General features: G+C 39.9%; 1 protein-coding gene across 2 annotated transcripts in view; it reads left to right on the top strand.

The window, feature by feature from the left end:
• The first annotated feature begins 376 nt into the window (after positions 1 to 376).
• Positions 377 to 26924, top strand: part of rmdn2 (regulator of microtubule dynamics 2) — a 41611-nt gene continuing 15063 nt past the window's right edge. Inside the window, exons 1-5 of one of the 2 annotated variants that reach the window (XM_030748721.1) lie at positions 377 to 427; positions 4817 to 5271; positions 16712 to 16889; positions 16977 to 17079; positions 22066 to 22126. In XM_030748721.1, the coding sequence (XP_030604581.1) occupies positions 4826 to 5271; positions 16712 to 16889; positions 16977 to 17079; positions 22066 to 22126 (788 nt within the window). In that variant the 5' untranslated portion in view covers positions 377 to 427; positions 4817 to 4825. Of the gene's footprint in view, positions 428 to 2136; positions 2181 to 4816; positions 5272 to 16711; positions 16890 to 16976; positions 17080 to 22065; positions 22127 to 26924 lie in introns of those variants that run through there. The other variant, XM_030748723.1, reaches the window with a different exon arrangement.

The following is a 26924-nucleotide window of genomic DNA, read 5'->3' as shown; positions in this document are numbered from 1 at the left end:
TTCCCAGTGAACCATTAATCCATTAATCCTGAACTTGTTTTTGAGTTTAGATTAAAAAAACCTGAAGAGAGAAGAAGCAGAAGAAGAAAATGCAAAAGCTGACAGAAATATAATAGAAATATAATATAATAGACAGAAATATATTTCAGAGGATTTGTAATGGATATGGTGTATATTGAGGACTTAGAAAACTTCATAATACTAAGCTTGATATCATATGTTTGAACATGAATTCCTCTGTTTAATAGTTTAATAAATGCTTTAAAGTTTCCCTGTTGACTCAAACCTTGTAAGGACAGTTCCATGATCACTGACTGCAGGTCCAAGGTTGATGCAGTGATAACACGTGTGTTTAGTAACTTTTTAAATCCTGGAGTGCTGTTCGGGTTCACTGCAGAGACACTTGTGTGAGTGAAGCATACACGTGGTGAGTCCTTCTTTGTATTTATCATTTGAAAATAATTGCTACTAGGATTTTTAAAATCTAGTTAGATGGCAAAGGCTTTGCACTTTCATTAGAGACAGAAGAAAAAAAGAGCATGAAAACATTTTTGAGGCATTTATTATGTGTGTTTGTACTAAATGCATTTCTGGCACATGTGCTGTTGTGGTGAACTTTGAGCACTCAGTGCCTGATAACTAACTCGCATGTTGGCAGCAAGTTGAGAGAAGATTGAAAGGAGAAATGAGAAAAATAGATTCACAGATACAGCAAGTAAAAAATAAAAATGTGACTGCAATACAAACATTGTCATACTTGCTGCTCATGAAGAAGGGAAAAAAATCTGAATGGCATGTGAGGATTTTGTTTGCGTATTGTCTCGTCCATTTTGTATCAAAGTACACTTTATCAGTCTGAAGGACATGTTTCACAGAGACAGTTTATCATTTAACATGACACACAAAGGAACGTTCTAGGATTTATTTTTGTTCTTTTAGACTACATGCCCACATGAACTGCCAAATAGGGCAGTATATGTGAGCACATAATCAGCTTAATATACAGCACTGTGCAAGTCTTTATAATTCACTAGGAACATGGTAAATTAGTGCAGCAATTAACTGAAAAATGTGCAAACATAAATGAGGGCTGGCTCAAAACTTTTGCACAGTACACAGTATGCAGTATCAGAACTGTCAAAAAGTAGACCTGGAGTCTGAGAAGTCTCTTCCATCAGAATGACTGTGTGCTTTAAGCATGAAAACACTGTCACACAACCTATAGTAACCTATTGGCCAGCCATCAGGTTACTATAGCCGCAGCAGGGGAAGTGACTGAAAAGGTCCACCCATATTTTGCAGGATGAGATAGAAACAATGCCTCTTATACCCCTGCCTCCCTTATACCCAGCTCTCTCTAAATTCAGTGCACAAGTAACTAACAAAATGAAGTTTCTTGTGCACTGAATTTAGAGAGAGCTGATTTCATGAATCGGTTAAATGCAGACAAGCAAGCAGAATGTAATGTAAATTTAGAGTTTTCTTTTCTCTTAACATGCCATTAGTGGACCTGTGATGGCCTAGTGACTTGTCCAGGGTGTACCCCGCTTCTCACCCTATGACAGCTAGGCTAGGAGAGCCTCCAGCCCTCTGTGATCCTGAATGAGAGGGAGAATGGATGGATGGATGTTACTAGTTTCGAGCGAGGAATGATATCAAGTCGTTTTGACCCTGAAACAACATTCTTGTCACAACGTAGAAGCTGAAAAGTGACTTACATAAATCCTTTATCTGGGCAAAAAGTCTCACTAACACTAAAAATGTCTTTGTCAAGAGGTATCTGGTCAAGAGGGCAGCAGAAATTGCAACAAACATAACACAACAGCTCTATAAACATATTTGAAGGGAATAAAGTGGACTGAACTGATTATAATTTAGAATATAGGGAAGGTAAAATAATGCAGTCATAAAGATACTTGCAAAACAGGTCATTTTTTAAATTTATATATAACCGCATCGTAAACTCTGTTGACTACAACCTATTTATCAATATAAGCAAAGACATTAGATATTAAAAAAACAAATAGAAACATCGGCAGTCACCTTTTGGCAGACGATCACTTTTTTGGTACAACACCGGAACTCTTCCTTTCGGCGCGTGAGTCAGCACGGAATGTTTTGACGGTCACACAGACAGCTGTCAAACCGACAAGTGCCTCCTTCCTTACCTGTACAGTAAGGTGTATGTGAACTTTCATTTCATTTACATACAGTATGTTTATATAAGGGCTTTAGGTACTTCTCTGTCACTGAAAGCGATCCATTTACTGATTTTTAAGTGTGTTACGTTAGCGAGTTGCTTTCTTTTTAATGTCGGTGTGACGTTTGGTAACTAGCTGACTACTCAGAGCCAGCAGCAGGACTTCATGCCCTTGTCAGCTAATTAACACAGATAGCTTCCTACTGAAGGTGTGATATCTTACAGGATACTGCTACTCGACACCGCGAGAGCCTTTACGTTTCACGGTGTGTCTCAGGTGCTGTTTACCTGCTGGCTTCTTTACAGATTGTGTGTTGATCCAATTATGAGGCTAGCCAAACCACTACTAGCGAACCTCCCTTTAAACAGTGTGTTGCTGATTAATATCAGAGGTTTTTCAGTACAGGTGCTGTCTCGCTTTATGTGTTTCATATCTGGTGCTTCGTTAATCAAAGAGAGGCCAAAAGCCGAAGTAGGTCAGAGGTGAAATGTGAAGTTAAAGGCCAGTGTGGTCCAAACATATACCGGAGAGTAACGTTTCCTGTACAGATAAACTCTTCGCTGTTGTGTACTTGCTTCATTTTAAGTAGGAAGACCCAGAACAGGCAATTCTTTCTGCAAGAAGTAAAGCTTGAAAGTTTATTCGTGTTGAATTTGGCAATGTTCCTTTTCCTGAAAATTCAGTGCAAGTCATGAGACACATGTGAGCCTGTGGTAAAGCTTTTGGTTTCGTTTGGTTTTCTCTGTTAATGCAGTGGAAACTAGAATATCGAGGGAAAAGAAACTGTAATATATTCTACAGTTTTTCAAGCGTTTTCCTGTTTTCTTCAAATAGTTCAAATAGTGTATCTCTGGGTCTAGCTCAGTACACACAACTACAGTCATGTGGAAGAATGCTGTCATGAAAGCTGCCCATATGACAGTTATATATGCCCTCCACATGGAGGGTAAGCTACAGAAGGTCATTGCTGAAAAGGCTGGCAGTTGGCAGAGTGCTGTATGGAAATATATTAATGGAAGGTTTACCAGAAGGGAGAAGTGTGGTAAGAAAAGGTGTGAAAGCAAAAGGGATGACTGCAGACTTGAGCAAATTCACAAGGAGTGGTTGGTGTCAGTGCATCAAGAGCCACCACACACAGACGTCTTCAGGAAAGGTGCTATAATTGTTGATTCATAATATCAATCCACTGCTGAACTAGGGATGATGTCAGAAGCTGTGTATCTGGGCTAAAGAGTAAAAGATCTGGACTGTTGCCCAATCTCACTCAAAGTCGTAGAGTCTGGAAGAACAGTGGAGAGGCACAGTTTGCACAGTCTATGATTGGGGTACCATGTCATCTGCTGGTGTTGGTGGTGGCTCGCCTACTGCGTTTTATCAAGTCCAAAGTCAATGCAGCCTTCTACAAGGAGATTTTAGAGCACTCCATGCTTCCATCTATTGACAAGCTTTGTGGAGATGCTAATTTCCTTTTCCAGCAGGACTTAGCACCTGCCTACAGCGGCAACACTACTACAAAATGGTTTGCTGACCATGTTATTATTGTGCTTAATTGGTCAGCTGACTTGCCTGACCTGAAACCTCCAGAAAATCTAGTGAGGTGTTGTCAAGGAGAAGATGAAAAAACACTGGAGCCAAAAATACAGAACTCAGGGGAAGCTGTGCCTCAGGTGATAGAGTGGGCTGTCTACCAATCAGAAAGTCGATGGTTTGATCCCTGGCTTTTCCTGAAAGCAACTCGCTCGTCCACGAGTCGAAGTATCCTTGCTCAGTAGAAAGCTGCTATATAAGTATCATTTACACACGAGCTGAACTGTCAAAAGTTTATAGATCAGTTTATAGCACTGCTGAGTTATGAAAATCCTTTTCATAACTCAGCAGTGCTATAAACTGATCACCTCCATTGCCACACAGCATTTATGCAGTGATTTGTGGTGAAGGAACTCCATCCAAGAAGTTGGATATTTCTGTATTGTAAAATCCTTTATTTTGATTGATCTTTGGAAATATTCTAATAATTTCACATGCTGGAGTTCTGAGTTATAAGCCATAATCATCCAAATTCAAACAAAAAGGTTTGAAGTATTTCACTTTGTTTTAATGACTATAGATTATATGAAACTTTTTCAGAATATATCTAATTTTTTTGGATGCACTTGTATTTGAAATAAGTTCTAAAAGTTGCACACTTTGTAGGCAAGTCAGTGTTAAAATTTACCTCATCTCTGCTACTAAGTAATCCTGAAATAATGACCTAAGAAGGATTGCATCTAAATGAACTGTGCTAGTTTAATAATTATGTTGTGGTATGTTGTATTTTAATAAACCAAACTAAAGCCATAACTGATTATCAATGGATTCTGAGTCCGGTTCTAACTGCTGTTTGGAAAAACATATTGTCTTTACGAGATATTATGAGAATTTCTCCTATTTTTACTGAAATTTCATAGGCAAAACTATTAATATCTCAATCCCTCAGCAGGCTGGGAATTGCTGTCTTTACCAAATGCAGTAGTTTCTATTACTGCAGAGTCAGTTATGAGTGACCAGTTTTGTTTGTAGCATGTCTCCGCGCTTCTGAAGTCATTGACATGATGTTTTCCTTTGTGTCTCCTCAGGTCTGTAGGATGGCCCAGACAGACAGCAAGGTGTTGGTTTTGGGAGCGTTAGCCGGAGTGGCCGGCATCAGCTTGGCTGTGGTGTGTTACCAGGGTTTTAGGTCTCGGCGAAGAAGCTCGTTGCCTGCGTACCGCCTTAACCGCGCTAATGAGCAAGGATCTGGCATTATGCTGGTGGATGGTCCTGGTCTACCCAGCGGTCAGGCTGAGGTGCTGGATCGCCTTGAAGCCCTGATACAGTGCGTGTCCGAGCTGAAGGACGAAATGAAGTCGTTGAAGAATGCTCTGCCAACGCTGCAGGACCAGGTCAGGCAGGAGTTGAGGGGACGTGAAGAGGCGCGTCGAACCGGCTCTCTGCACAGGACCACCCCAACACGAAGGAAAAGGACTGCAGGCACTGTCACTGAGGCCAGAGCTGCGGGCCGCAGCTCAGAGGAAGCAGAGAGCGAGGGGGGGTGAGTACTTTAAAAGCAGAGAAATTCAGTATTCCATTTTTTTGATCTGATTAGAGATGTCTTAAAAATGTCTGAGCACATGGACAATCACATCAGGATCTTTTTCATTAACAGGTTCTATGACAGTAATGTGCTTTCTTGAATTTTCTGTCTCTGAGCAAGCCACAGAAGTCATTTGTGCACCATTTCCCTGACTCACTCTTTTACTCACTCAAAATAGCTCACATTTATATAGATTTTAAACTCACAAAGTCAGATTTATAGGATTCACAAATAAAATTACCCCGAATCTAAACGCATGCTGCTTCCTACTTATATTTAAATAAAGTACTTTTTGTATAGCACAGCATGACTGAACTGTTAATTGTCCACGTGACCAACCAAAAGAATATTGTGTTCAATGTTGAGCAAAATGAAAGTCGTGTGACGCCAGTCTTGTCCAATTGGAGCAGCTTCACTGGCTGCAGCAGTTTTGAATTTGCTTGAAGGGGCTGGTACAGAGAATGTTAGGGGACACTCAATGCATTTGGCCTCTCTGCCAGAACTGCAGCACTAATGCTCGTACGCGGATGCAGTAAGTGCACTGGCTGAGTAATAATTACATATTTGTATAGTAAGAATATATTGTGTTTTGCTGATCTTCTTTTGTGAATTATAGAATAGGGATTAGGGGTGTAACACTTCTCCAAAACCATTGTTTTGAGCCACAGTTTTTCTTCATAAGTCAGTTGCAGGCGTCTGTGTTTCAGTCTCAGTTTCAGAATCGTTACACCCTTAATAAATCTTAACATTATCATAGAACTGGATCTGTAGTGTAAGGCAAGCATATGCTTTAATTAAAGTTAAACAAAAGACAATATATCCTAGTGGTCTGTTTTATTAAGATGCGGGAATGAAAAGGCACATAGGAAGAATTCTATTTTGTGTTGCTGTGAAGGAAGAAGCAGGGAGGAGTGTATGGTTTTCTGTGAGCCAATAAGCTAGTTAGATTAAAGTGACATAAATTGTGATGCAGGACATAACTCAGATGAAGAGAGTGATCCCGTGATCTGGCTAAAGCAAAAACCAAATAATGAAACAGAAAGCTCACACACAAAAACAAGAGTTCCAATTTAACACAGCAAAACAGACACTTTAATAAAGATGAAGGCGAAGACGGGAGTATGTATACGCAGGACTGATTAGGGATGAGAGCCAGATGGTGAAACGGTGACTTGACTGTGGTAGTGGCACTGTTTGCATGCAACACAACCAATGTGGTGACCAATAATGGGCCCTTAACACATGAAAGAGACAGAGGAAGGCCAAACGGCAAAACACTGAGTGCACTAGAAATATGTGAAATAACAAGATCAAAACAGGAGCCAAAAACCTCAACAAAAACACAAGAATCCAAAATTCATCGTCTTAGAAGCGTATAGATGCAGTGTGTGGAAAAACTAATAATGCCTTACTGTAGCCATAGGAATTAAGAGGTGTTGCTAATCAAATGCATGTGATTAACTGATGATCAGCAAGTGTGAGCACCTCTGTAAAAGCACAAGTTTGCTAGTTCTTAGGTCTGGAGTGTTCAGGTGTGTGTTGACAAAATGCCAAGGAGGAAAGACATCAGCTGTGATCTTAGGGAAGCAATTGCTGCTGCCCGTCAGTCTGGGAAGGGTTATAAGGCATTTTCCAAACAATTCAAAGTCCGTCACTCTACACTGAAAAAGACTGACAGGTGGAAAACCTTCAAAACAGTTGCCAATCGTCCCAGAAGTAGACACCCCAGCAAATTCACCCCCAAAAGTAAGGCTGTGCAGTGCTCAGAGAAACTACAAAAACCCAAGAGCTGCATCTCAGACTCTACAGGCCTCAGTTAGCGTTGAATGTTAGTCGTGCCACAGGACAATGATCCCAAGCACAACAGCAAATCTACAACAGAAGGGCTGAAAAAGGAAAGTATCAAGGTGTTGCAATGGCCCAGTCAAAGTCCAGACCTCAGCCTGACTGAAAAGCCTTAAGAGAGCTGTGCATAAATGAATCCCTGAAAACCACAAATGAACTGAAGCAATGTCGTAAAGAAGAGTGGGCCAAAATTCCTCCACAACGATGTGAGAGGTTGATAAAGTCATAACTACAATTACTAAACAGTTACTTAAAATTCTTGCTGCTAACAGTGGTTCTACAAGCTATTGAATCTTTGGATATTCTTAGTTTTTAAATCATTTTAGAACATACTGAGGACCAGAGGATTTTGTAAAACATTACAAACAGAAAAGGTTGCTTTTTTATTTCTTCTTTGACTTCACTGTTTAGTGCACTCAGTTACACTTAATGAGCTGGTAGACTCCAACAGCTGTTCCAGTGCTGGTGTAAAAGGGTTTGAATGTCACTGACTAAATATTTGCCTCTGGTATGTACATTTTATTACTTTCTGATTACAAAGCATTAAGTGTAATTATATCGGAATCAGTTTTCTGCTAATTATCTGTATCTGTTCCAGCCATATAATCATCGGCGTCTAGTAATTTCTTACTAAAATTAATTTTAATTGATAAACAGAAGAAAAATAAAGTACAGATTAATATCTACACAAGTCGTGAATGGTAAATTAGTTTCAAGTTAGTTTACACATTGACAGTCGTATTTGTTGATCATTATCCACCTTTAGAGCAGTTTGGGACCTCCTACTTTACAGGTTAAACCACTTTCTGGTTTTATGCACTAAATTATAGATGTGACAGTATGTCGAAATGCCTCAGGTGCTGCAGATAACAGCAGACCTATCAAACACCGCATGCCCAGTCATCCACCTCCATCTCCTGCCAAAATGCCTTGAACTCATGCCAGCCGTAGATAACATAAACAACAGATGTGTCTCCTGTGAATGGACTACCAGCTAAAACTTCATCTTATCAAAACAATATATCAACAGTTAAACAGTCACGATTAATCTTAATATTTTCAGCTGTTTTGTACACTTACAGTACATTTTTTTTTTTTTTTTTTGGACACGACTGGATATGATTTGAACACATAAACTCTCAAACTTGTCTCAGTTCTGGGCAGCACACCAGAAAGAAGATATTTTAACACACAGAAATCTCCACGAGGAATGTGGATAGATGTTTCATCTGTTATTCAGCCACTTAACCTGGATTGACCCCTGCTTCATTTGTGGAGGAAATGGAGCATGTCAAGTGCCAAAAAGACATCACAACACTGGGTGCAGCTGTATTGACATCCTAACCATACTGTTTTTAGGTGTGCAGTGAGCCTTGGATCAGAGGTGTAGCACTCCCTCCCCATCTCAGTTACCATCCTCCCAGTGATGAATCAGATGCCTTAGAGCAGTTTTTTTTTTTTTTTAAATAACATAAAGTAGGCCAACTGAACATCCAGCACATTCTGAGTGTTTAATCAGTGGTGTTTTTTTTTTTTTTTGCGTGTCTTAGTTGTTATATAATGTTGTCTAATGTTTGAGATACTTGATACTTTCAGGCGGATCTTGTAGCATGTAAACATGTTGTTTAGAGGACAAAAAAAGATAAAATACAGACTTCTTTCAGCATTGTTTACATGCCAGGAGTGGCACAGAACCAGTGTAAAAACCACAGCTATCACCCTGAAACAGGCTCAGATTGTGTGTGTTTTCTGGCACTGGAAGTAAGACAGTTCCTAGGCTGATAATAGCACAACACCGTATGAGCTCTCTTTCATGATCGTAAACTTTGCAGGTCGTTACCGTCACCGTCCGTATTGGCTAAAGAGCAGATGGAGGTATAAGACTGCCCTCTAGCAGATGTGGCTCACAGGTTTTGAGTGACAGCCATCGGCCGCATCAAATGCTCCTAATTACAGTTGGGCTTATTATGCTTTAAAAGACATCACATCACGCACACACCTCCTATAATTAAAGAGCCTTTCCTGCCGCTCTGTTATTTGTAAGAGTAGAGGGAGTGGGGGTTAGTTAGGAACAGTGGAGTGAAGAAATTCCAGCCCCTTAGGGAGTGAGTAGCGTCCCCCCTCCCAGAGGAGCTAGTTAAGATTTCTAATCCTCACATCCATTTTCAAAAGCCTCTCCGTGTCTTTTCAGCCGACTTGAAACACAATATCTTCACAAATTATCCTCATAAAACCCACATGCTAAGCGTTAGGTAGAAGTTATTATGAGTTTGTTGAAATCCAAATCCTTAAGATTATCAAGATTAGTGCATTTTTTTTTTTGTAAATTCACATAAACATCTCAGTTTTACATGATAAGGCATGTTTCAGCTGTTACCAGCTGTTGGGCTTAAGCATCAACTCATTTGAGAAATAAAAAAATATATCTTAAACTAATTTAATTCTATAAACAGTACAGTTTAGAAGCATGTTTCCAACAGGGGGCATCATGCAAGTGTAAACAGGACCTTCAGCAAATCCCAAAGCAAGCTCTGCTGCAGAACCTGATCCGTGCACATCATGAATGGGCAAAGACATGTTTTTCTGCTTTTCTGGAGGTCATTACTTTTAGCGTAATGTTTTTCAGTTTTACATGATTGCAATGATTATTTTTATAAATCAAATTTGTCCTATGTTTACAGAGATATTTCAAGTGTGACCAGTGTTGGCAGTGCAGCCTCCCTCCAACCTCAGTGTAATAATACGTTTGACTCCTGCAGAAATGTCCTCAAACAAAAAGAACAATTAGTGTGACATAATGGCAGAGTTACAGAGCAGGGTAGTGTCGATCAAAAGCAGGTACAAGGTCAAAAGTTCCAGCTGTTTACTCCATTCACTCCTCGTGTCACAGCGACTTCCTCAAAGCTACCTTTTTGCAGGTAAAGAGACCCATCAATCACAGCGTCTGTGTGCGAAGCTGTCAGAGGCCTCATTTAAAGGTGTCTTGTAGGAACTTGTAAATCCTCGAACAGTTCCCACTGAGTTTATTCACATCACGCCGCCGTAGCTCAAGGACATTACCGCTTCTTTTTTTCCTTCTCCAAAAAACTTGCATTTATAACACTGGCTAGTTGTTGATTTAAGCAGATTTAAGCAGGAGTTTTGTTTAGTGATGGGCATGCCTGATCAACACACTGAAATGTTTAGGAAAAGAAAAAGAAGTTCATTGTCTGTTTTGTGATTATAAGATTTAGCCTAACTTCCCAGTGACGTCATGCAGGTGTTGCTTCGCAGCTGTCCGTATCCACTACATTCATGTCTATATCCTCAGATTCATTCTTCAATGAAGAGCTATTAGCCAAACAAACACATCTGCTAACTTGAAGAGAATAGTTTACGCTATGCACCCAGAGCAGACAAGTTCGGCCGTCTGTGCCCCTCGTCACGTTGATCGGGCTCTGACCTATATCTGTTGAGTTTGACCACCCACATCTCCCTTTCGTTTCCTTCTTTATTGACCCAAGGTTTTCTTAGATGCTGCAACCTTGATGCAAAAAGGCTTTTTTCAACAGTATTTGAATCTAGCAGTTATCTTCAGTCATTGTCAAATCCAGTTTTCTCAATACAGGATGTGATCAGTGCTTTTTTTTTTTTTTTTTTTTTTTTTTAGATGATGTGGAATATAGAGTAAATGTTGTTCCTCACTTTTCTTAATGAGACTTCAAGTTCTTCTGCAGCTGGCCATTAGCAACAACACTTATGACCAACAACAGCTCCAGGTCTCTATCACAACTATTGCTCAGCTCATTAGCAGTCGGTGTTCAGTTTAACATTTTTGTTTGCAAGGTAGAAAGAATGTTTCACCTGTTTGCAGCAGCTGTGAATGACTGTTTTAGTGCTCTGCTGTGTTGGGCTTTTTTCAGTTTCCCATCCTGCCTTGCCCATTTAAAAAAAACAAGGATTTTAAGTAGTGCTGGGTGGTGATACCAGAAATTTGTGGAAGTTTCACAGTACATCATGATGTTTTCAATATTATTAAAATTGTTTCTCCATAAGTAGGCCTTTGTATGGAGATGTAATGACCCTTTCTTCTTTCAGCACTATATAGAATATAATGAATTTCAGTGTCATTGTGAAAAAATATCATGTAAAAAACACACTTCCAAATTCATGATCTCCATTTAGGCTCTGTTAACAAAAATATAGTGGTATGGTATGTTGGTGTAGCTCTTCTTGAAGGAAACTTGGCTAGCTAGCATTATCCACCATGTCATTTGTTGGTGTAATTTTTTTTTTTATGGCGTTGCAAATAGAGCCCAGTCGATTTATCAGCGGACTGATATCAGCTGCCTGCTGATCGATAAGCATTTACAGCAGCCAATAAATCAAAATTTCAAAAATAAAGGGAAATGGGAGAAACACCCGTCAACCGTGTAACAAGTGTTAACATTGCATAGTTTGTCCACCAGAGGGCAGTAATCTTATCGGTCTTAATCCTGTATTCATCAGGTTCTAGTACAAATTGCTTATGTTGCCTTAATGTTTTCCCTGTTTGACTGAATTGTTGTCATATAATTTTTGTCTAATATAATCTGAACCCATGGAGCCCCATGAAATGCCACAGTGGCTGTTTTCTGTTCTTCTGTTCATCATTATAGTATCTAAAAAATTCATGTCATGCTTGAAAAACCGGTATACCGATACCATTCCAGTTTGCTTCCCGGTTCTCATTTTAGTATGCCTCAGCATTAATAATAGAGGCTGTTAAGTTGATCAGGACAGTAATTTAGCTCTGACTACTGATATGACAAAGTTGCACAGAGTCCAAATCTCATTTTTCTAGCATGTTTGATATTTGCGACCGACTTTGGTCAATGAAGAACTGCTAATATTTACATTCACTGACCTCCAGTTCCCTCTGTGGGTTATATGGTCCTATATGTCTTTGGCTGGAAACCGCTTTGAGCTGTGTGTACTACTCTTTGCTGTTCTTATTTGTTTTGGCACAGGAACAAACAACATTTAGTGTTTCTGTGGAATGTGCTGCCGCCCTGCTGTCAAGACCTCTGTCACAAAATTTATGATCCTTCCTGACTGAATAAAAACTGTGCAAGGTGATGGAAGCAATCCATCGCAAGATGCCAAACTCAGGAAACTGTGTAATAAAATACACAAAAAGAGGAACAATTACATTTTAAACTGGCTGTCAGATAAATGACTTCTTCTATATTTTGTTTCTTCCATACTCTCCATTCCTAAATGGTCCCCAGTAATTTCCCAATTTTTGTTATAAATAAAGTACCGTATGGCTTATTTTTATCTTAAATGTCATAGTGACCTTCTGACTGGTTTATTAAATAGAGTCACATTGATGCCTCTCACCAGCTTGTTTGTTTGTCTCCGTAAGTGAGCCCGTCAATTTGCATGCATTTCTCACCTGTTTATTTTTGGCAAAATTACAGCTAAATGTCAGATGTGCAGCTGTGTACATCTCCCACTTTTCAAACTTGTTTATTCATCTGCTATTTTAGGAACAGAGTTTTACCACATCCTAATAGCACAGTAGAGCTAAAAATAGCAAGGCTGGAATGAATACACATGATGAATTACTCTATTCTTTATTGACGTGTAATGTCATCTTGTGACTGCAAGAAATGAATGACGGGTTATTTGTGACCCATGTTTTTTTTCCCCGTGGATTGCAGTGGGGGCATATTGAGAAAGTCAGTGATGCTGTCAGCTGGCTGGTAGATCGGTGGGGACAGTGGGAGTTAACATCAGCGTTTTGGGGGGGGGGGGGGGGGGGGGTGTTACTGGATTCTCTCGATTCAGTCACGCATTGTTTCACAGCAGGCTTTCATTGGTCCTGTCAGCAGACACTGAATAAGCTGAGCTGCGTGTTTTAAGGCCCGGTGATGTTGGGATGGTAACTGGGGTTTGTTTTGAATGGGGTAACTGTGGAAACTACCATTACTAAGCTCTATTGAGAGATTCCTTCTTTGCCACCCCCCCTTCCCGAGAGCTGCACACTGAATGGTCTCCCAAGTGAGCACACAGCCTGGTGAAAATGAAAGTAAAGGTTCAGCAACCGTCAGTGTTGTAGTGGAGAGTTACAATGTTGCTCACAGCTAGTGGGGATGTTGTTGAATACAAAGCAAGAAGTTTTGTTTTTTTTTACCGCATCTTGTACTGACTTCATAAAATGAGTTATCAGTTTATTTTTAAGAGGCTCTTTCAATCATCAGTGTTCAAACACTCCTGCTGTGTTGTTGAAGTATATATTTCCATAAAGTTAAATGCTGCTAACTGTTGTATTCTTTAACATTAATCACCATGGATTTAAACTTGTAAGCTGTTTGTTACAAACTCCTCTTGCAAAGTGTGACTACTCTTTTTTTTTTTTTTTCTCTCCTCACTATAACATTGTACACTTATCCCGGGCTTGGACTCTTTATGGGAACTAAATGCTGTCATCATAAAGTGAAGACATGATTCATATTGCTCAAGATATATATATTATGTGACTATATGTGACTATATGTTATGTGTCTGGGCTGTGTTAAAAAAATAGGGACAATATTTAGACTTGTTCTTTCAGAGCTGCGCACTGCTCGTAACATCACCAACATAATAATGGCTCCTGCATAAACACACGTACATTACATAAACACACAGTAATACAAATAGAGCCTTAGCTTCTTCTTCTTTCAACTCAAGTGATTCATGAGCCGTGGAATGGCGTGACAGGAATGCACTGATCGGTGCTCCGCCGCCTGTTTCTCCACCACCACTGAGTAAGTAACTGCAGTGAGGGAAGGAAAACGGGTTGCTGAATGAATAAAAAGACAAAAGGATGAATGAATGAGAGAATGAATGACTAGTGCAGTGATACTAAAGATAAAGGTTGGTTAGTGTGGCATGCTATGTTGCAGCTAGACTGAAATACAAAAAAGTAGGACTACAAAAGCACCCCCATTCAGGTTGTTTTAAGTCGGGATGTATTGGCCAATAAACGATTTGAGCTTTTCCTGCAGGTTTTAAGGTTTGCTCTGGGGTTAGTGTACAGAGGGAGATTGCAGGAGGGCTTTGGCAGACTATTTCAAAATGATGGTATGAAAACAAATGGAGATTAAAATAAATATACTGCAAAGTCTAATTTCTTTTGCTGTTACAGTGATGTTGTTTACTGAATGTGACGAGCCAATTAATCAGTTATTCAAACTCATAACTTATTTTACTATCAATATATTGAGCTAAAAAAAAAAAATCTTCAGCTATTTTTGTCTGTGTGGGGTGTTTTAATAGGTGAGAATATGTAATTAAGAAAAAGCAAGACTTTATAATCCTTTTGTGTAAGTAAATATTGAAGCATTAAGATTTACCCTTGCTCAAAACACTCCTGAATCCATACGCTTCTTTTAAACTGTGCTAATGAATGGTTTTGCCTCTAAAGGCATATAGTATCCACCTAACTGTTAATACATATATCACTGTGACAAGTAATGTAAGGCATTCACTTTGCTACTCAAGTAACCAGTTATTCTGTTACTTTTTCAAATAAGCAGTCAGTTACTGTTAAAATGTTACCACATTTCCCTGCTTATTGTGTTGTGACAAAAGAGAAAAGAAACGCTCCGGTTCCAGAATTCACATTGTTTCTGCCTCTTTTAGATTTCTTTCTATGCAGCTTTATATGAGTGTAATGTGTTGAATGCTGTGGTGTGTCAGTCAGTTCAGCTAGCATGTCAGCAGAGAGAGCAGCCTTTGAATTGTTCAAGTGCTTAAAGGCACAGTCAGTCATTTTTTTTAGGTTATTTACCAGAAAAAATAGTATACTCATAAATATACATTGATTAGTGTGTAATTACATCTACAACAAACTGATGCATTCTCATAAATAGAATTATTCCATTAAAAATACATAGGAGCGGGCATCGGTTTGTGGAAGTTGCCATGTTGCTCCGCCACCTTGAATACAGTAGCCGAGATGGACATCACTGTTCCACATAATCGGGTTTTATGCACGTGGCTGCAGACGCCAAACGAGAAGAAGAGTTGTTTGTGGACCATAAGGGCAAATTTTAATTCATGTTTGCACCTTCAGACACAAGATATGAAGGATCATACCTATGTTTTATCATCTCAGAAGGTTTCCCCTTCACCAGAGAAGCGAAAACACGAGACAACACAACCGGCATCTTAATAAAATGTCATCCTCTTCCTCATCACCTCAAGCCTCAACTCCTGAACCGAAGTCAGGGCTCTAACACACGAAAATGCGCATAAGCATTATTTATTCCCGATACTGTCGCAGTTATTTTTCAGCATATTAGACATGCAACCCTCCCACCTCCAGACAGCTGACAACAATGGACTGTAATGATATAGAGGTCATCCTCTGCTGCATGAACTCATGTGAAGAGTGCATGCATTTTGTTTATTAAAGAGAAAACCTAAAGGCAGAAAGACCTCTGGACTTGAAGAGTGAAATCTCTGTAGGTTGGTCACATTTCATACAGGATATACCCTTGTGTATTTTCAGTTAAATTGAGATCAAATTGATTAAGTTTCTGAAAAGCAGGAAATAATTCCATAATTTCAGCACCCTACTGTGTCTCCAAGTTGGCTTTTTCTGTAGTGATACTTTTTTCTTCTTGACTGAGGAAAATCTCTGCAGCTCAAATGTCCTCGTATTACTCTTGTAATCACTGCACTCAGGGCTGAAAGTGTGTGTTATGGGGTGGAGCTGGCAAGCAGCCCTGCGGCTCAAGGCACCTGCTGGGTCCACAGGGTTTGTGTCTGTAGCCCGCTCTGACACATCCCTTCAGAACCATGGCTCACAGCCCAAAGCATTTTCTTAACCACGAATGACGTACATGCAGCCACTGCCAACACTTAATAGAAGCCTTTCATATTTTTACCTTTGTCTTTCATTTTCCCGCTGCGCTTTTAATATGGGTATTTTTCTGCCATTGCTACTTAAATGTTAGCTTAGGGTGTCAGAGTATGTGTGCAGTTGAAAGGACACCATAAAACTTCTAATGTGGGCGTTGCATGCCTCACCGTGCTAAACAAGTCTCTTTGTTTGTGAAAAAGCCTTCAGGTATCTACAGTTAGATGTTAGTTCTTTAACAGCTAGTATTTTTAAACAATTAAACAGCCCACTTATATAAACAAACCTGGTACCATTTTTTTGCGTAAACAGGCAGTGAAGACTGGTTCTTTATAATCAGCACCTGGCACAAAGTGGCTTGTAAAAATGCTTGTGGTGACAGGATTTTGATTGATGTGAAAAGCTCCTCAACTGTGGTGAGTTCATGTCACCTCACAATAGAAGATGCATTTAGATAGTGGGACACGGGCCATCAACCATGGCAACAAACTGGCACCATTTAGGCTTTTTATTCATTCTTTTTGAAGCCAACTCGTACAGCTTGTTGATGGCAGGATAGAGACAGTGTGGTCTGTGTGTAGGTGTTCAACACAGCTTTCTAATCCACATCAGTAACGTTTAATTTGCTGACAGCAAACTGAAGCTGCACCTCATTCTTTTGCCATTTGTATGTTCTTTCAGGTACATGACTGCACTGACAGACTCAGAGGAAGAAGAGCCAAGTGATGCAGAAGAGAGGGATCAAGAGCAGCCTGCAGACAAGTTTTCTGTCCTCATTGAGAGGATCGACCGTTTACATCAGGGCAGTGAGTCTGATAAACGGGAAAGTCTCAATATCCTTTTGGAAGAAAGAGAAGAGGTGTGTGTACATTTATACAAGTTTGTGTCCCTATTGATGAATGCTAAACAGTGTGATGGACCTCTGTACTTTCATGTACTTCTCTAGTTTGGACAAAACTCAACATTTCTTTGGCGGCTTGTCCGAGCTTATTGTGACATCCATGACATCAGCTCCACTGTGGAGGAGAAGAAGACCCATGCAGAAACTGGTAATTTACTAAAACTTGTTTCATACCTCATTTGACTAGCATCCCACTCTGGATTATGAGATGTTGCCATATAATAAATACGACACTGGCCAACCCCCAAATGCCCTCATCTGGAAAACCCAAATGTCAGTGAATTGGCAGGAGTAATGTTTGGCAAGCTTTGACCAAGTACCTGTCACACTAGCTTGGCTGCAACACATTCATGTATCTTCACTATAATAGCGTATTACTTAAGTTGATTATGCAACACTTCTAGAAGATTCAGTTCAGCACAAAAATCACTACAATATTCATCTGAAGACACTTTATACTGTAATGTAAAGCCCATTATAGATAGTTAATTGATCCAGCCATCCCCGATAAATAGCCACTTGATGACAACGGAACCAAAAGTTTCCTTTTAACAGGAGTTTTGGGAAACTTCTACTGACCAGTAGAAAGACCCTTGTTAACTGTCATTTTCTCCTCATTTACTCTCATTTCTAGTCAAGTTAAAGACCCAAACATTGCTGTCCAGTACTTCATCTTTTTTGTTTAGGATCTAATTATGCTTACAGGCTATTTTGTTAGGTGCTCCTGTTTAGATACCCATTAACGCAAATATCTAATTAGCCAATCACATGGCAGCAACGCAGTCCATTTAGGACTGTAGACATAGTCAAGACGATCTGCTGAAGTACCAAAAGAGCATCAGAATGGGGAAGAGAGCTGATTGAAGTGACTTTGAATGTGGCAAAGTCACTCTGGGCATTCTTGAGAATGCCCAGACTGCACTGAGCTGGTAGGACAACAGTGTCTCTTCTGATGGCTGCTTTCAGCAGGGTAATACGCCATATCACAAAGCTCAGATCATCTCAAATTGGTTTACTGAACATGACAATGAGTTCACTGTACTCAAATGGCCACCACTGTAACCAGATCTCAATTGAATTGAGTAGCCTTGGGATGTGCTGGAACAGGAGATTCACGTCAACTGTGTGATGCTATCATGTGAATATGGACTAATATCTCTGAGGAATGCTTTTTTAAAATCTGTGCCACAAGGCTTGGATCCAACTCAGTACTAGCAAGGTGTAACTAATGAAGTGGCAGGTGAGTGTAGGTTTTAATGGAGCTAATAATACTGTATCATTTAAATGAAACACAGACTGTTCTTCAGTTGCAGATTGGGCTCTTCCAGATGAAAACTCACATTTGTAAATGTTTAAAGAATTTGCAAATTTGAAGGAATTTTCCATATATGGGATAAAAAAAGAGGGTTTTAATATCTTACTGAACTGAGTTAAAAATCTCACAGTTGACACTAGATTTATAATATTAACACCTAACCTGTGAGCTATTGTAATATTGCAGCTTAAACATTTATAATACATTTATCTTGTAAAATTATCATTTTATTTTGCCAAATTTGGCCCGTGTACATAATAGGTGATGCACTTTATATCAACCTAATGATGACACTTTTTTCTTTAATCTGATTTGCTTCATTCTGAAACATTTACATTAGACTGCAGTGGATTTTAGCCTGCAAACAGAGGCTGTTTTTGATTTGTATAAAGTTCAGACTGGATTGACCTGTTTCTCTGTAAGCCTTTCTCATCTATGCACCTCTAATCAGAGCCACCAAGATGCTTCCTGCTAAGACACCTGTCTCAGAGTATTTGACAGTATGTTAGAGGCTGGAATTTTTAAAGTAGCATGGCATCATGTTTAACATTCATTTAGTTATTTATTCATTTAGTTATTAATAGAGTGAAGAGCATGAAACACATTCCCTTGAGTGATGAAGGATTAAAAACTGAGGTCTCTGAATCTGGTAATAAACCCGGTAGGCTCCTTGCTCGCTTAGCCAAGGGTCGTACAGGATCTTGCACAATAGCATCACTAATGGACAGCTCTGGTACACAACACTTTGAAACTAAATCTATATGTAAAATAATAAAGGATTTCTATCAGAAATTATACTCATCAGAATGCCAGAATACATTAGAGCACAGGAAAAAATTTCTGGATAGAATACACCTTCCCACATTAGCTGCAGAATGCAGAAATGATTTGTGTAAACCAATTACTGAACAGGAAGTCCTGGAGACAATAAAATCTTTACAGGGTGGGAAAGCTCCCGGCCCGGATGGGTTTGGCCCTGAATTTTATAAAAAAATGGCCAAATTAGTGGTGGGACCTCTGACTAATATGTTTGTTGAGTCTTTCGAAAAAGGTATGCTTCCACCAACTTTAAACCTGGCCCACATCTCTCTGATCTTGAAGAAAGGTAAACCCTCTGACCACTGCTCATCTTACAGACCAATAAGCTTGCTTGGAGTGGACTGTAAGATACTGTCAAAGCTCCTGGCACGGAGATTGGAGAAGGTGCTACCTACCCTAGTCAGGCCAGATCAAACAGGCTTTATCAAGAACAGATACTCTCACTCCAATATTCGCAGGCTCCTGAATGTTATTCAGTTTGCACACAGTACAAAGACAAAGGCCCTTGCAGTATCTTTAGATGCTGAAAAGGCATTTGACCGAGTAGAATGGGAGTTTCTTTTTGATGTTCTCAACAGGTTTGGTTTGGGCTCAGTATTTATTGAATGGGTCAAGCTTTTATACAGATCCCCCACTGCCAGAGTTCTGGTAAACAGCTCAGTATCTGATGCTTTCCCATTGAGCAGAGGTACACGTCAAGGATGCCCCCTCTCACCATTATTATTTACACTTGCAATTGAACCATTAGCCGAGACTATTAGAAGCCACCAGGGCTTGTCTGGTGTCACTCTGAGGGATGAACACAGAATCTCACTTTATGCTGATGATGTCCTGCTGTTCATTACCAACCCAGAGAGCTCGGTACCCATTTTAGCATCTATTATTAATGAGTTCGGTCAGATTTCCGGTTACAAAGTTAATTATAACAAATCAGAGGCTCTCCCATTGGGAGATTCTGGGGATTGGACAAGTTCTATCAATCTCCCTTTCAGATGCTCGCCCTCAGGCTTCACCTATTTGGGAATCAGAGTATCCGCAAATATTAAGGACTTGTACAAATTAAATTTCATACCAACTCTGGTGGCAGTTAAAAATGATCTTAATCGTTGGTTCGATCTCCCCCTATCATGGCTGGGCAGGATCAGTCTGGTAAAGATGAATGTGCTCCCTAGAATACTATACCCAATGCAGATGCTGCCACTTATAATTAATAAGAGAACTATTTCTGACATCGAAAGATCTCTTTCAATTTTTATATGGCATGGAAAGAAAGCTAGATTGAAAATGAAGACACTACAGCTGCCAATAAGTGAGGGCGGTCAGGACTTCCCTAACCTTCTTTATTATAATTGGGCCTGCCATGCCCGGATAATATCAGATTGGCTGAAACAATTTTTACATCAGGAGGAGCTCCCCATGGATGCTTGGTGTTGTGCCCCTTTCTCCCCTCTCAGTTTTATCTCAACCAAAATAAGTGAACTTCCTGCTGGGATAAAAAATAATATCATGGTTAACACATTTAAGATCTGGCGCAATATTACCAGGCATGCTAGCCAGGGAAGGTTTTCAACAGTGCTACAGCCTCTAACTCAAAATAAAGCCTTCCCTCCAGGTGTAGAATTGGGTATATTCAAGAAATGGCACTCAAAGAATTTAAGATTTGTAGCTGATTTATTCAAGGATGGTAATTTTATGTCATTTACACAGCTTCAAACAAAGTACGGATTACCAAATAACCACTTTTTTGGTTTTCTCCAGGTGAGACACTTTGTAAAATCGAATTTTCCAACGCCAACAGATCTACCAATAGAAGGCCCACTTGACAGCTTCCTTCTCAAATTTAATACAGCTGCTCAGAATAGCAAGAACTTCATCTCCCGGTTCTATGCTAAATTACACTCTATCTGTCCTGTTGCTGTTAACAGGAATATAGAACTATGGAATAGAGACCTGGAAACTGAACTTGATATCAGTGTATGGTCAAGGGCTTTTGGATCTGTTAAAAAAATGAGTACTTGCAACAGACTCGGAGAGAGTCAGTACTGAATACTACATAGACTGCAGCGCACCCCTTACTTTCTAAACAAAATCAACCCCCAAATCTCTCCTCTCTGTGTGAAGTGTAAAAAGGAGGTGGCAACCTTCTTTCACTGCATCTGGCAGTGCCCGTTAATATCCAGATATTGGAAAAATATTACTAGAGAGCTCAGCTCAATTTTCCACAAAAAGCTAAAGGCAGAACCAGTTTTATTTCTTCTAAACGTGCCCACGGGTCAGCTCTCATTATCTGCGGGACAGTTGTCTCTAATGGGCAAACTTCTCCTTCTGGCACGGCGATGTGTTCTGTTCCAATGGATCAGAGAGAAACCCCCTTCAGTAACTCAGTGGTATAGAGAGACATTCAAGGTGTTTCCAATGGAACGTATCAGCGCCACACTAAAGGGCAATGATGATATATTCTATTCTATCTGGCAGCCTTATTTGGCATACCTTCCTTGTGATCTTGCAGACTTCTTGCAAAAGGGGCAACCGCATTTAGTTTTCACAAATAAATCATAGTAATGTAACTTCTTTCCCTGGTAGAGTACCAGTGCAATTTGTGTATGTATGTGCAATTCATGTAATGCATATATTTAGTTATTTTTTTTTTACTTGTTTCATTCACTTTTGACTGTCTTAACCTGTGCTGAAGGTTTTGTTTTCTTGTTTGTTATTGCAAAAACCAATAAAAAACATATTTATAAAAAAAAAAAAAAAAAACTGAGGTCTCTTCCTGGATTGCATTTCATGTAACTTCTGTTTTATTGCTTTAATCCAGCGTTTCTTGATTTATGTGTATCCTGTTGTGTTTTCTCAGTCAACACACCCTTTGATTCTACTAATCCAGGCTCTCCTCTTTTGTCCTGTGAACAAGAATGTCCAGGTTTTAGAGTGTGTGTTGGATTTATGTTTCAGCAGAGGATCATTATCAGTTTTTCTATCTTTCCTCTTTATTCTTAGGAAAGAAAGTTGGCGAGGAGGCAGTGAGCATAAATCCGACATGTGCTGAGAGTCATCAGTGGTAGGTTTGAGCTGTTTTCTTCTGCATGTTATCATTTAAAAGCAGTAAAGTTTTTCTAACTGATTTTTCACAAACAAATCAATAAAGGGTGCCTAAGATGGGGCATGATCTGGATGTGTGCTAAGCCCCATTATGTGAGAATCACATTATTTAAATTTCTAATCCAGCTAATTTTGAAGTAAATGCTATGAGACCAAATGAAAGCACAAGCAGGTACTTTCCCCAGATAAGAGCTGTCGAGAGGGTTGAGTGACGTGTTACCCTGGAGCGGCTGTTCCTTTGTTTTTGAATGGATGAATGTCTGACTCAGGCATTTCCTTTTGGTAGCTTACCGAATGCAATTTATATAAGTAAAGAGAAAAGTCACATGGGTAAATGACAGAGTAACTTAAATGTGCATTTTGTTGGTTTGTGCTTTAACCCAAAACAGAAAGCCCTGGAACAGGTAAAGAAAGGGGCACACTTTTTCAAGCGTACAAGTGAAATAGTGTCCTTCAGCAGAGCTTTGCTGCATGCAGTGGAGACATGCATGTTTGTCAGATAATAGTAGCTTACCTCCCAAATGTCTCCTTCCTTCGAATGAGCCCCTCATCCACCCGATAGCATCACATCAGTTTAGGAATGTAAACACGGCCTTGGCTAACTTGGCTCGCTTAGACTGACAGCTATAGTGGAATAACTTATGTCTGTAGCGATCCTCTGCTATACAGTTGCTGTTTCTGCATGTTGGTTGTTCTTCATAGCGCAAACCGTACATACGTCATTTACAGCCGTACATACTCAGTGCTTAGGAATATGCTGGTGAACATGTCGCTCCAAAGCATTTATTTTCATTTTGCAAGGTCTTCTCACAAAACATAAACATAATTTTAGGACACTTCTGTTGAATCTGTGACGCTAACAGACCTTCTGTTCCTTGGTGTAACAGTATGTTAGAAATTTGTCAGTCATAGGTTATTCCCAGACAAATTAAAAGAACGGAAATCAGGAAAACCTCTTCTCCCCTTGTATACCACCCCAGTCACTCTGTGACTCAGGCAAAAATCCCCTTGCTTTTAATTAGCTGTGCATAGTGGGCCTGATGGCATGAATCCCGTTTATATTTGTGCAGGCCCCAGTGCATTCCTCATCTGAAACACTACTCATGTCAAAACTTGACTGATGGAATCTGTGGCTAAAACAGAGAGATGAAAATTGCACTAGATACAGTTCTAAGAGCAGCTTATAATTCCTGTAGAACAAACACACACACACACACACACACACACACCGCACTAATAAAATGATAGAGAGCATTTATTTAGCTTTGTTGATCTCATCCTTAACACATGATGTATATACAAAAACTTTCCCGATTCCATGTTTTTCTTAAAGTTAATTGCATTTCATAAATTAGTGTCCTGTGTACTTTATGTGGTTACTTTATGTACGTGGTTACTTTATGTATACACGCATGACTTTTTCTCTCGAACCAGCAGTCCTCCTCGCTCTGTTCATTAGGGTATAATTAGCATTAGCTCATGCACATACTGCACCACTCGAGACATCAGGTGAAGAAGAAGGCTGTGTTTGTTTAGCTAATTAAGAGCAACAGCTTTAAATGGCTTAATCCTGTATCCACTGAGGGAATTCATAAGATTCTTAAACCAAGCAGAAAATGCCGTCTAAGTTGAATGGACAGAGCAAAGTAGGTAAAGCTGCACTTTGAGAAGGGAGGAGGCTGGGAATGGGGATGGTGCCAGGCAGTGTTGCAAGGAAGTTTATGTCTGAGGTAACTGTTTACTTAGTGTACCGATGCCGTGAGAAAACTTGTTACCTGTTTTCCTGAATGCTGCCCAGCTTGTCACAGTTTTGCAGATGTTGACTAAACAGGCTGCCAGTCAGTTTCTGAAACTACTTATAGACTTCTTTACATACCCTGAGTGAAAGAATACCTTTTTGAACCTGTTATATTGCTGTGTGACCTAATTTAAACTATTTAAATTGATTAGCTAAAGAAGCTAACTAAGCGATTTTAAAGCAGTCAACATCGATAAGTTGTGATTTACATGGAAGTAAAAGATCGAAAATTGATAAACAATGTAGGCACAACTGAAAAGAACAAGCTACAATTCGTAACAATGTTTTTTTTAATTATTTGATTTTTTTTTTTTTTTAATTTGGAAATTTGCCCAAAGCATTATTGAAATTGCAGTGGATTTAGAAATGGCAGCCAGTAAATTCCTGTCACCGTTGCATCTGTGAGTGACAGCCGAGCAGGTTGGATGAGGACGACAGTCTAAACAAACCTGCTCTGTTGTATCTGCAGTTTGCATGGCAAGTCACATAGATTATGACTCTGAATGCACAGTCTCTGTCAAAGGTGCAACTACTCTGGATGTGCACCACTTCACTTCAAATTTTCTAGGTCAAAATGCCCTATGGTGTGTTGCATTTTTGCAGCTGAAAACAAAAGAGGAGGAGAGGGGGAAGTTGTGTTAGAGAGTAGGCACTTTAAATGTAGGGACTGTGACATGTACATATGCAGAGGAGAGAGAGTGGATGAATTGGACAAAGGATGTTGACTGCCAGGCAGGGGGAATTTTCGATTGCTCAGGTAATATAAGCAGGGTAACAATCTGGCACATAGACCATATTGCCAAAAGTTTTCACTTACCCTACCAAATCACTATGTTCCAGTCACTTCCATATCCACAGTATTCCTGACTCCGCCCCACTACCCATAATTCATAGCGGAAATCGGTTGTTTACTTCCGTTTGCGCTGTTGTTCACGGTTGCGGGCTTACACACTTGCCGTTCAGTTTAACATTTTAACACTGCAGTTTCTTTTACGTGGTCTAAATGGTACCACATTGGAGGTGGAGACATTGCAAGGATGTTTTAAAAAGCAGCGAGGTAACAGTGCCTCACCCATTACTTGTGTAAATGACATGAAATTATGGCCTGAAGTCAGCTACATCCACATTATCAGTTACCTTGTTTTTTCCGAAGGTGTTGATGGCGGGGAAATCGCGTAATTATAAGAGCACCAGATTACCTTCAAAGCAATAAAATCAATAAAGTAATGCTTAACAAACAAGGCAACGCTGTTTTCCTTAAAGCAGCTGTAGAGCCGAGCCAGAGCATCGGCCAAGCTAAGCATCCCTTAGCATGGGTCATGCTAAGGGAAAGTGGAGCGGTGGAGACAGTCAGCTGTTCCTGTATCGCGGATTAGGGAAATCATGTAGTGATGCTGCAGCTATTCTGTGGAAGGTATATCAATTATCTGGATATCAGAGTGTTCAGATCACTGAAACAGAAACACTGGACTGGCCGAAGGCTGTGATCGGGGAGACACGCAGCTGTCATCTTGCTAACTGCTACGTGTCTACATGAAGGCACGCATTGTTTAAGCTTTGTGTAGGCTGTATGCTGTAGTGTCACTCTATAAATAAAATAACGTAAAAAAAAAAAAGAGGCTGTACATTAAAGGAAAACTTAAAACATAAGGAGAAAATACAGTAATAGGATGTGCAACTGAGTAGTATAATTTGGGGGAAAAAGAACAAATTTACAGAATAAAATAATTCGAAAAAATGTACAGACTGATGTAGTGACAACCAACAACAGCACAAGTTGAATCCGAGCTCATGTTCCAACTAATAAAGCCGCCTGTTACAGCACAAAGTAACCGAATTTTGTCATTAACTCTGGCTGTAACTTTGGGTAACCGGAAGTATAAAACCGAACAGCGGAAGTAGCAGTCTGTCATGGCAGCCTACGTGTGCTCTTCCAGAAACCCGTGGATATGGTGTATAAACCAAGCACATCGGCATGCAGACTGCTTCTACAAACATTTGTGAAAGAATGGGTCACTCTCAGGAGTTCAGTGAATTTCAGCATGGTACCATGATAGGATGCCACCATTTCCTCACTACTAAATGTTCCACAGTCAACTAGTGGGATTATAACAAAAAGTGATTGGGAATGACAGCAACTTAGCCATGAAGGGGTAGGTCACGTAAAATCACAGAGCGGGATCAGCGGATGCTGAGGTGCATAGTCCGCAGAGGTCACCAACTTTCTGCAGAGTCAATCACTACAGACCTCCAAACTTCATGTGGCCTTCAGATTAGCTCAAGAACAGTGCGTAGAGAGCTTCAAGAATGGGTAGCAGCTGCATCCAAGCCTTACATCACCAAGTGCAATGCAAAGCGTTGAATGCAGTGGTCTAAGGCACGCCGCCACTGGACTCTAGAGCAGTGGAGACATCACTCTGGAGTGATGACTCATGCGTCTCCATCTGGCAATCTGATGGAGGAGTCTGGGTTTGGTGTTGCCAGGAGAACGGTACTTGTCTGACTGCATTGTGCCAAATTCACCAAAGTTTGGTGAAGGGGGGGGTATGGTGTAAGGTTGTTTTTCAGGAGTTGGGCTATGCCCCATACTTCCAGTGGTGCAAACAGCATGGCAGGTGCATCTGATATTGTGGCACTGTGCTGAAGTCGCGGTCAAGCCATGACCAATGTACCAACCGTAACTGTTACAGGAAGGGGAAGTGAGCCATAACAGTTTGTTGTTGGTTTGCTGTGGATGAAATGTGGGGCTGCATTAAGGCCAAGAATAAAAAATATAGAGCTGGAAATGAGCATAATTAAAGAATAGATCACTAAACAATTAAGATGCTAATTTAAATTTGTTAGGTCTACAAATTACAGTATATCGCTGGTCAATATTTATATAAAAAAAGTCAATATTTTGGTATATGTGTCGATACCAAATAATACCAAACAATACCAGTTACAATACAAGGGATCT

The sequence above is a fragment of the Archocentrus centrarchus genome, chromosome 15 (genome assembly GCF_007364275.1).
Source record: "Archocentrus centrarchus isolate MPI-CPG fArcCen1 chromosome 15, fArcCen1, whole genome shotgun sequence".
Lineage (NCBI taxonomy): Eukaryota > Metazoa > Chordata > Actinopteri > Cichliformes > Cichlidae > Archocentrus > Archocentrus centrarchus.
This window is presented reverse-complemented; position numbering and strand designations above follow the sequence as displayed.